The following is a 12,271-nucleotide window of genomic DNA, read 5'->3' on the forward strand; positions in this document are numbered from 1 at the left end:
ACTAAAAGAATGATAAGTTGGCTTGAGTGTTTGTATATTGTAGGTATGTTTGTGAGCACTGTTAGTGGATGTGCAATACATTCTAATCTGGGTGGGAGTGATAATGGGGAATGGGATAGACATGGCATATATGTAGTGCACTCAACAATACGATTGGGTATTCAAATATGTAAGGAGTGTTTAACTAGGATAACTGAATGTGAATATGATGAGTGAGTTTGAAAATATTAGCAAAATACAACCAGTGTACCAGATGATGATGTGTGTTGGTTGTACGGTATATACCACTAGCAAATTCCCATACTATAATGTATGTACCAGGTATCATTTTATTTTTACTTCAGTAGCCGTCTTCCGCCAAGGTAGGATGACTTAAAGAAGGAAACACACTCACCGTCATTCATTAAATTGCTCTCATGCCAGAAGTGTGCTGACTTCACACTTCAGATTGCCCTCTGACTACAACATCCCCACTCCTTCAGAATGCAATCACTGCCTTTCCCACCTCCAGGACTTAAGTTCAGCTAACCTGTTTCCCCTGAATCCCTTCATAAATGTTACCCTGCTAACATTGCAGCACCATGTCCATTAACCCTTTGACTGTTTCTGTCGTATATATACGTCTTACGAGGTACCGTGTTTGACGTATATATACTCATAAATTCCAGCGGCTTCAAATCAAGCAGGAGAAAGCTGGTAGGCCCACATGTGAGAGAATGGGTCTGTGTGGTCAGTGTGCACCATATAAAAAAAATCCTGGAGCACGCAGTGCATAATGAGAAAAAAAAACTCTGACTCTTTTTTTTAATTAAAATGCCGAATTTGTGGTCTATTTTCGTATAGTATTTATAGTTGTATTCTCGTTTTCTTGGTCTCATTTGATAGAATGGAAAACATATTATAGAAATAGAGGTGATTTTGATTGGTCTTACTATAAAAAGAACCTGGAAATGGAGCTCAAAGTAGGGGAAATGTTTGATTTTTGCCAATGTTCAAAAGTAAACAAATGATGTCATTTTCCAATAAATGTCCAACTAGCCATTCTAATATGCAGTCATGAATGGGTTGACATTATTTGTACAATTATTACAGTATTGCAGTAGTCTGCATAACAGTAAATCTTCTATTTTTTGTTTGAATAAAAATTCAAAATAGAAAGCAAGAGTAATATCAGAGCCCCTCTGACTCATGAACAAAGAAAATGTTATTTTAGAGCCAGGAATGTCTGCATTGTTCATTCTGGACCCTGTTTTGAAATTGTCATATTTTTTAATTTTCGTGAAATTGACCAAATTACAAATTTCTGATCACGTTATTGGGTAGTTAAAATAGGTAAATGGGCAGTTTCTTGTACTCTATCGATAGAAAAAATGGAGTTCTAAAGAAATATCTGTGAGTTTGGTCGACTGGAACAATGGAATTAGCTGAAAAATAGGGCTCAAACTGGGCGAAATCGCCAATTTGTAAATATCGCCGAGGTCGCTAACTTTGCGAGAGCGTAATTCTGCCAGTTTTCCATCAAATTTCGTTTTTTTGGTGTCATTACAATCGGGAAAAGATTTTTTTTTTTTTTTTTTTTTTTTTTTTTTTTTGCAACACCAGGAGACACCTCGGGATTGGGGGTTGCAACATTCAAGCCTGCTAGATACTCAAGCCCTTAAAAGTCAAAGCCTCATTTACCCCCTCTTACAAACCATTCCTGGGATGGCCCCTACCCAAGATTTATACATCCTCTTCATCATCCTATCCCTCTCCATTCTCTCTACATGCCTAAACTACCTCACCAACCCTTTCTCAGCCCTCCAAATTATACCCTTGGTGACCCCACGTTGCCTCTTAATTTCTACATTCCGAATTTTCTGCACGACATTCATACTATACATTGCTCTCAAATATGACATCTTCACTTGCACTAGCCACCTCCTTGCTGCATCATTTGAAACCCATACCTCACACTGATATAAAAGTGTTAATACCACTATACACTCATATATTAAATAAAAAAAAATTGAGGAGAATGAATAGTGGCATGATTCAATTCTGTTAGTCTGAATAAGTCATTAATAGGTAATAGGTTGGCAAGTAGGGGTCGTCCTCGAAAGGGTTGGAGAGAGGGGGTAAAGGAGGTTTTGTGGGCGAGTGGCTTGGACTTCCAGCAAGCGTGCGTGAGCGTGTTAGATAGGAGTGAATGGAGACGAATGGTACTTGGGACCTGACGATCTGTTGGAGCGTGAGCAGGGTAATATTTAGTGAAGGGATTTAGGGAAACCGGTTATTTTCATATAGTCGGACTTGAGTCCTGGAAATGGGAAGTACAATGCCTGCACTTTAAAGGAGGGGTTTGGAATATTAGCAGTTTGGAGGGATGTGTTGTGTATCTTTATACGTATATGCTTCTAAACTGTTGTATTCTGAGCACCTCTGCAAAAACAGTGATAATGTGTGAGTGTGGTGAAAGTGTTGAATGATGATGAAAATATTTTCTTTTTGGGGATTTTCTTTCTTTTTTTTTTTGGTTCACCCTGCCTCGGTGGGAGACGGCCGACTTGTTGAAAAAAAAAAAAAAAAAAGGTTGGCAAGAGGTACTGTAATAGGTTTGTAGACAACACTCGTCCAGGGAGGTACTGTACTATCCTCCTGTCATTGAGTGCAAAATGGAAAATTGCTAATTAAAGGTTTTGCACTTTGACAGATTTGCTGGCAGGTAAATCTTATCCTACAAACTTCTGCTTACACCCACTATATTTTCACATATCTTTTTCTGTGTACTTCTTATTAGCTCTTATTCCTGCAATATTTTCTTTCCAATTTAGGAAGCCTAGTCTGAAACTAGGCTGCAGAGGCAATGAACCCCAGAACCCATCACATAACATAGATATAATCTTGATTCTAATTTCTCTGGACATCTCAGCCGTTCATCAGACTATTAACTGTGTTGGTAAGGTCTCCATTCTTCCAAGTGCCTTAGGTCTATCCTCTAAATTCTCTCATATCTGACCCAGAAATGACAAGATAATGTGCCATAGGTACCTCTGTTTTTTTTTTTTTTTTTTTCAAAAAATTCTTCTGAAACTGAGGCATAAATTAATATACATCATGGTGTAGATTTCATTCATTATACATATATTTAATTTGATAAACTTAGTGACAGTTGAATTTAATGTTTTCCTAAAGTATGAGTGATCCTCTAATACACACAAGAGCGATCAGAGAGATCACCTATTTGAAAGCAGCTTATGCATAAGCAGTGGTGGCTCTTATTAAGTGGCAAGATCTATCCTTAAATTGTCTATCACATCACTAAATAGTTTCCACAGCTCACTTTGCTAATACAGTAATTAGCTAATTAGGCCTGCCTGTAAAGAAGGAGAAACAGGGCCATGCAGGATGACCTGTTTGACAGGAGATCTCATGGGCCAAAAAGCACTGTGATGCCTTTTTCCTCCTCTTTTATCTGTTGGCAATGCCATACCAGAAATACACCCTTAAACTATTGCATTTTATTTAGTTGTTAGTAAGATATATCTCCTATTACAGACTCCATAATTTCTGTGAACCACTACTATATTGTATTATCATCTAATTTCTATTCACATTGTTTAAACTTTGAAATAATGTCTCTACAGTAGCAGAAGATGGAATTGGGAGTGACCAGGAGAGAGATGCAAGCAAGATTGCTGCGCTGTCTCCAGCAAGGGTCCACTTGACTGGCTCCTCACCTGTGATACAAGTTACCTGTGGCCTTCATCATTCTGGTAGGAACACTCTTATTATGGTAAACTATAGTTTATGATCGTAAATCGCTCAAAAAAATTTTTACTCGGTATTATCTGTTAACTTATCCTAGGTTCTAAACTTTTGTGAAAATGAGGAAGGCTGTATATTCATTTTGTAACTGGATATTTTTAACTATGTAGGTTTTAGTAGCCAGTCCTTCAGGAAGATGGTTATAATCTGCATATTATCTTCAAACCAAACTAGAAAACTAATATTGCCGAAAATAAGTAGAGGAAGTGCTCACTCAACGTCATTGATAGGTTCTTGGAAACTGTGACTTTAAGGGAAACAATGTATAACAAAAACCAATTTTACCATAGGCTAAGTGATATAAGCAAAGAGTTAAGTTCCTACGGCAAGGGAGAGCTGAGAGGAAGGGCAGTAGTGCTGTAGATGCCATGACTATGGAGAATGTCACTCTGGGGTGCTATAGAGTCGTATATTTATTCTGTTATTGACATTTTATCATTTTAGGTATCATATTTTTTCAGAAATATATTAGAAACACGCTACATATCATTAAACATCCATAAGAGAGGAAATTGACATAATAGTAAAGCTGGGAAAGCAGCTGTGGCTACTTTGTCAGCACTTTCAGATTTGCCTGTTATTTGTATGTTATGCAGGTAAAAATATTTCTTGAAACATTCAAAACAACCACAACTTGCCACAAAGGTTTCACTTTCATCACTAGAACCCTGTTTTTTCTTTAGATCTTGAAATAAACTTAAAGCTTTCATTTGTATGGCTATTAGCAGACATGGAGAGTTATATGATGCATGTTCACCATCCAGATAGTATTTAAATCTTTCTATATTTTCCATTCCTAACCAGGAATTGATTTCTTTTTCTCATTAAAGTTATAACGAAATGACATTGAGGACTTCCCGTTCAGTATTGTATATTTTTTTTTTAACAAGTTGGCCGTCTCCCACCGAGGCAGGGTGACCCAAAAAGAAAGAAAAAATCCCCAAAAAGAAAATACTTTCATCATCATTCAACACTTTCACCTCACTCATACATAATCACTGTTTTTGCAGAGGTGCCCAGAACACAATAGTTCAGAAGCATATACCAAACCCCTCCTTTAAAATGCAGGCATTGTACTTCCCATTTCCAGTACATGAGTCCGGCTATATAAAAATAACCGGTTTCCCTGAATCCCTTCACTAAATATTACCCTGCTCACACCCCAACAGCTCGTCAGGTCTCAAATACCATTCGTCTCCATTCACTCCTATCTAACACGCTCACGCATGCTTGCTGGAAGTCCAAGCCCCTCGCCTACAAAACCTCCTTTACCCCCTCCCTCCAACCTTTTCGAGGACTACCCCTACCCTGCCTTCCTTCCCCTACAGATTTATACGCTCTCCATGTCATTCTATTTTGATCATTCTCTCTTAAATGACCAAACCACCTCAACAACCCCTCTTCAGACCTCTGACTAATACTTTTATGAACTCCACACCTCCTAATTTCCACACTCTGAATTCTCTGCATAAAATTTACACCACACATTGCCCTTAGACAGGACATCTCCATCGCCTCCTCACTGCAGCGTTAACAACCCAAGCTTCACACCCATATAAGAATGTTGGTACCAATATAATTTAATACATTCCCTTCTTTGCCTCCATAGATGATGTTTTTTGTCTCCACATATACCTCAATGCACCACTCATCAGTTTTATGGTTAACCTTATCCTTCATAAATCCATCCGCTGACACGTCAACTCCCAAATATCTGAAAACATTCACTTCTTCCATACTCCTCCTCTCCAATTTGATATCCAATTTTTATTTATCTAAATCATTTGATACCCTCATCACCTTACTCTTTTGTCCACTTTCAACTTTCTACCTTTACACATACTCCCAAACTCGTCCACTAACCTTTGCAACTTTTCTTTAGTATCTCCCATAAGCACAGTATCATCAGCAAAAAGTAACTGTGTCAATTCCCATTTTGTGTTTGATTCCCCATAATTTAATCCCACCCCTCTCTCCAACACATTAGCATTTACTTCCTTTACAACTGCATCTATAAATACTATATTTAACAACCATGGTGACATTGCACATCCCTGTCTAAGACCTACTTTTACCGGGAAATAGTCTCCGTCTCTTCTACACACCCTAACCTGAGCCTCACTATCCTCATAAAAATTCTTTACAGCATTTAGTAACTTACTACCTATTCCATATACTTGCCATTTCTGCCACATTGCTCCCCTATCCACTCTATCATATGCCTTTTCTAAATCCATAAATGCAATGAAAACTTTCCTACCTTTAACTAAATACTGTTCACATATATGCTTCAATGTAAACACTTGATCTACACATCCCCTACCCACTCTAAAACCTCCTTGCTCATCTGCAATCCTACATTCTGTCTTGCTTCTAAGGCTTTCAATAATAGCCCTACCATACACTTTTCCTGGTATACTCAGTAAACTTATTCCTCAATAATTTTTACGATCTCTTTTGTCACCCTTCCCTTTATATAAAGGAATTATACATGCTCTCTGCCAATCCCTAGGTACCTTCCCTTCTTTCATACATTTATTAAACAAAAATATCAACCACTCCTACACTATATCCCCCCCCTCCCCCGCTTTTAACATTTCTGTCATGATCCCGTCAGTTCCAGCTGCTTTACCCCCTAACATTCTATGTAATACCTCACGCACCTCCCCCACACTTACATCCTGCTCTTCTTCACTCCTAAAAGATTGTATACCTCCCTGGCCAGTGCATGAAATTACCGCCTCCCTTTCTTCGTCGACATTTAAAAGTCCCTCAGAATATTCCCGCCATCTACCCAATACCTCCATCTCCCCATCTAACTCCCCTACTCTGTTTTTAACTGACAAATCCATTCTTTCCCTAGGCTTTCTTAACTTGTTTATCTCGCTCCAAAATTAGTATTGTATATATATATATATTTTTTTTTTCAACAAGTCGGCCGTCTCCCACCGAGGCAGGGTGACCCAAAAAAGAAAGAAAATCCCCAAAAAGAAAATACTTTCATCATCATTCAACACTTTCACCACACTTGCACATTATCACTGTTTTTGCAGAGGTGCTCAGAATACAACAGTTTAGAAGCATGCACATATAAAGATACACAACATATCCCTCCAAACTGCCAATATCCCAAACCCCTCCTTTAAAGTGCAGGCATTGTACTTCCCATTTCCAGGACTCAAGTCCGACTATATGAAAATAACCGGTTTCCCTGAATCCCTTCACTAAATATTACCCTGCTCACACTCCAACAGATCGTCAGGTCCCAAGTACCATTCGTCTCCATTCACTCCTATCTAACACGCTCACGCACGCTTGCTGGAAGTCCAAGCCCCTTGCCCACAAAACCTCCTTTACCCCCTCTCTCCAACCCTTTCGAGGACGACCCCTACCCCGCCTTCCTTCCCCTATAGATTTATATGCTTTCCATGTCATTCTACTTTGATCCATTCTCTCCAAATGACCAAACCACCTCAACAACCCCTCTTCTGCCCTCTGACTAATACTTTTATTAACTCCACACCTTTTCCTAATTTCCGCACTCCGAATTTTCTGCATAATATTTACACCACACATTGCCCTTAAACAGGACATCTCCACTGCCTCCAACCACCTCCTCGCTGCTGCATTTACCACCCAAGCTTCACACCCATATAAGAGTGTTGGTACTACTATACTTTCATACATTCCTTTCTTTGCCTCCATAGATAACGTTTTTTGACTCCACATATACCTCAACGCACCACTCACCTTTTTTCCCTCATCAATTCTATGATTAACCTCATCCTTCATAAATCCATCCGCCGACACGTCAACTCCCAAGTATCTGAAAACATTCACTTCTTCCATACTCCTCCTCCCCAATTTGATATCCAATTTTTCTTTATCTAAATCATTTGACACCCTCATCACCTTACTCTTTTCTATGTTCACTTTCAACTTTCTACCTTTACACACATTCCCAAACTCATCCACTAACCTTTGCAATTTTTCTTTAGAATCTCCCAAAAGCACAGTATCATCAGCAAAAAAATAACTGTGTCAATTCCCATTTTGAATTTGATTCCCCAAAATTTAATCCCACCCCTCTCCCGAACACCCTAGCATTTACTTCCTTTACAATCCCATCTATAAATATATTAAACAACCATGGTGACATTACACATCCCTGTCTAAGACCTACTTTTACCGGGAAGTAGTCTCCCTCTCTTCTACACACCCTAACCTGAGCCTCACTATCCTCATAAAAACTCTTTACAGCATTTAATAACTTACCACCTATTCCATATACTAGCAACATCTGCCACATTGCTCCTCTATCCACTCTATCATATGCCTTTTCTAAATCCATAAATGCAATAAAAACTTCCCTACCTTTATCTAAATACTGTTCACATATATGCTTCAATGTAAACACTTGATCTACACATCCCCTACCCACTCTGAAACCTCCTTGCTCATCCGCAATCCTACATTCTGTCTTACCTCTAATTCTTTCAATTATAACCCTACCGTACACTTTTCCTGGTATACTCAGTAAACTTATTCCTCTATAATTTTTACAGTCTCTTTTGTCCCCTTTCACTTTATATAAAGGGACTATACATGCTCTCCGCCAATCCCTAGGTACCTTCCCCTCTTTCATACATTTATTAAACAAAAGTACCAGCCACTCCAACACTATATCCCCCCCTGCTTTTAACATTTCTGTCATGATCCCATCAGTTCCAGCTGCTTTACCCCCTTTCATTTTACGTAATGCCTCACGTACCTCCCCCACACTTACATTCTGCTCTTCTTCACTCCTAAACGATGGTATACCTCCCTGACCAGTGCATGAAATTACTGCCTCTGTTTCTTCCTTAACATTTAAAAGTTCCTCAAAATATTCTCGCCATCTACCTAATACCTCCATCTCCCCATCTACTAACTCCCCTACTCTGTTTTTAACTGACAAATCCATACTTTCCCTAGGCTTTCTTAACTTGTTTAACTCACTCCAAAATTTTTTCTTATTTTCATTAAAATTTCTTAACAGTGCCTCTCCCACTCTATATTGTATATATAAAGCCATAATAAGAGTACTTAATACAGTCTACAATTTAATATTGCTCAGAATAAGTGCAGTATTGTATATGTGATTATCAAAATATACCATTTATACTTGTATAGAAAACCTTTGATGCTGTATTCTTCTTAAACTAGTGCAATATGGACACGGAAACTATTTTCAAATCTTGACAGTTCTGTTTTCCAGTATGAATTGCAGTTTTAAACCATTGTCAGTAATATTTAATTTTACTAAGGTGTTTATGAACTTTAAAGCAGTTTATGATTCATGAAGTCTTAAAAACATAATTGTAAATAGCTCGCAGACGGGATTCAAACTGTTGGCAAGCCACTTTTAGGACTGGCTTGCCATGAGCTCGAATCCTGCCCATTCCATGAGTTATTTCATAATATTTATAAACCATCATGCTTACACAGTTGTTTTGTGTGCCAACGGAGAGACGTACACATGGGGGAGCAATAGCTATGGTCAGCTTGGAGTCGGGGATCTGATTTCACGGGGATCTCCAGTCATGATTCGCTTGCCTCCTAATGTACGTGTGACACAAGTGGCTGCAGGAAGCAATCATACAGTTTTCTTAACTTCAAATGGACAAATTTACAGTTGTGGAGATTTTCAGGTAAGAATCAAAATTGAACCTTAACTAATAATAATAATAATAATAATAATAATAATAGCAATAATGCCAGTACAGTAATAATTATAGATGTATGCATTTCACAGTTGTAATATTGTGCAGATTAGGTTGGTAACAGATATGTTTATTTTTATTATTTACATAGAGGCATACATCAGAATTTCTAGTTTTGCTTTGTTTTTGGGTAGGTGAGGGTTCTGCACACTCTCACTGCATACACAAAGAATAGTTGTGCATATGTAGTGAAAAGTGATCTTAAAGAGTCTGTTAAGATTTTAGAAGGCTATCCTCATATTTGCCATCCTAACATATATTACTGAAGTTACTTTGTTTATGAGCATTACCGGAGAAAAGTTTTGTAATTCTCTCCCAGGCTCAACAATGCCCTGTTAAGATATGGTTATGCTCTAAAATGCTGTGGCTTCATTACATAAACAGTGCCTTGATAAAAATGCATAGTAAAACACATGCTGCACTAGAGTTTGCTGTAATCTGATCAAGCATATTTTTATGTTTTGCAGAAAGGTCAACTTGGTCGAGGTGCCCCTCAGAGTGATGCCGGGGAAGGCAGTAGTCGTGGCCGTTGCCCCTGGTACTCTGTGCCTGGCCTGGTTCCTGGCATTGGACCAAGACTTGGATGTCGAGCAACATGGATTGGTGTATCTGCTGATGTCACTTACGTTAAGCTAGATCAAAGTCTCATCAATGCTCATAATCTTAGTGCTGCTGCTGTTGTTGCCAACAGCAATTGTTTAGGTGAATACAGTATATGTATTTATGTTGTTGTGGGGACTGAGACACAGCTTCTGACCCTGTCTCTTGGGTTTACTTGACTGAAGTCTAATAGATTCTGGCCTCCTGGGCTCTGTCATACCTCTTCTTGAAATTGTGAATGGAGGAGTCCTCCCCCACTTTGTTTGGCTCACATGATTCTGTGCTCCAACATTTCGTAACTTTCATTGTGCAGACAAGTTAATTTATTGTTCAGAGAATCCTCTTACCTTGAAAAATGAAGGACAAGTTATATCTGCTCTATTTGGTAGTCTAATAAGATTCAGTGGATGACTGAAAGACAATGTGAGTGGTTACAATGTATCCACCTGAAACTGGAATCAAGTGTTTATGTTATGTAATAAATATTTATAAACATCTAACATTTCTAAGTACCTTCCTAGATACAGTTTCATTTTTGTCTGAGGGCTCTTGATAAGCCATACTAACTTTGATTATAAAATTAATTTAGTCTTTTTTTTTCTTACTATACTAGTTTACCACCATGGTAAGATGACCCAAAAAAAGGAAAACATATTGACCACCATTTATTCAATAACTCTCTTGCCAGAAGTGCATAGACATCACAATTCAAAGACCCTTCAAACTCCAAAATCACCACCCCTCTCTCAGAGTGCGGGTTCTCTTTCTCACACCTCTAGGACCCAGGTCCGGTTAACCAGTTTTCCTTAATCCCTTCATAAATGTTATTTTGCTCACTCCAGCAGCATGTCAAGCTGTAAAAACCACTTGTCTCCACTCGGATCAAGCATGTTCTTAAGCTTGGTGGATGCTCAAGCCCCTAGCTCTCAAAACCTTTAAACTGTCCCTCTAACTTTTCATGAGATGACCTCTACCCGTCCTTCCTTTCATCCTGGCTTTATATACCCACTTCGTCATAGTATTTTGCCCCCTCTTGAAATGCCCAAACCACTTCAACAACCACTCCTTTGCCCTCTGAATTATACCTCTGGTAATCTCACACTATCTTCCAATTTATACGCTCTTAAATTATCTGTATAATATTTAATCTTCCTGTTGCTCTCAAACCTGACACCACCTCTTCCTCAAGCCCCTCCTTCACTGCTGTGTTTAAAGTTCATGCTTCACACCTATATAAAAGTGTTGGTACCACTACTCTGGTACATTTCCTCCATGGATAAATGTCTTTCCACAGATGCCTCAATACTTCACCTACCTTTTTGCCCCCCTTGTCCATTCTTTGCTTCACCTCATCTTTTGCAGACCCATTTATTGACATGTCTATGCCCAGATATCTAAATACATTCATTTCCTCCATACTCCCTCCCTCCAATATGATAACTAGTCTTTCATTGCCTAGATTTTCTTACTTTCATCACTTTGCTCTTTTTCTCTGTTCACTTTTCGTTTCCTTCTTTTACACACATTCCCAAGTTCCTCTACCAATCCAGAGAGAACTGTCATCATCAGAGAGCAACAGTGACAAATCCTCCTTCAATCAGAGTCACTGATTAAAATGTATTTCATCTAATTGTCTCCTGTTGTGACAATAAGAGAATTCAAGCTATTGCTTTATTTCTTTCAGTATTGTTACCAGTTGGTGGAAAAAAGGAGGAGGAAGAAGGATGGAAATGTCTAGTTATTAGCCGATCTGATGGGCAGTGTCGCAGCTTTTCCACTCAAGACCAGATATGCTTCACTGGGCACACCATATGCCTTGATCCTGTGTATAATGTGCTGTGGAGGTAATAAAATGTATTTCTTCATGTTTTGTTCTTACTTCTACTGTATTTTATCAGCACTAAACATTTCTATTTCTAAACTCTCTGGTAACTTCGGATCATATGTTTAAATTTAACCCTTAAACTGTCCAAACGTAGATCTACGTTTTTTCAACATTTGAAAGTATTAGGTGATGAAAGATTGGATATCAGATTGGAGGGAGAGAGTATGGAGGAGGTGAATGTATTCAGATATTTGGGAGTGGACGTGTCAGCGGATAG

At 38.5% G+C, this 12,271-nt stretch overlaps 1 protein-coding gene across 4 annotated transcripts in view; it reads left to right on the top strand.

Moving 5' to 3' along the window:
- Positions 1 to 12,271, top strand: part of hiw (MYC binding protein highwire) — a 300,830-nt gene that overhangs the window by 45,110 nt on the left and 243,449 nt on the right. For all 4 annotated transcript variants that reach the window (XM_053789308.2, XM_070094063.1, XM_070094064.1 and 1 more), the window contains 4 exons: positions 3,627 to 3,755; positions 9,295 to 9,497; positions 10,037 to 10,271; positions 11,854 to 12,013. In XM_053789308.2, coding sequence (XP_053645283.1) covers positions 3,627 to 3,755; positions 9,295 to 9,497; positions 10,037 to 10,271; positions 11,854 to 12,013 — 727 coding nt within the window. The remainder of the gene's footprint in view (positions 1 to 3,626; positions 3,756 to 9,294; positions 9,498 to 10,036; positions 10,272 to 11,853; positions 12,014 to 12,271) is intronic.

The sequence above is a fragment of the Cherax quadricarinatus genome, chromosome 44 (assembly GCF_038502225.1).
Source record: "Cherax quadricarinatus isolate ZL_2023a chromosome 44, ASM3850222v1, whole genome shotgun sequence".
In the NCBI taxonomy this organism is placed as follows: Eukaryota; Metazoa; Arthropoda; class Malacostraca; order Decapoda; family Parastacidae; genus Cherax; species Cherax quadricarinatus.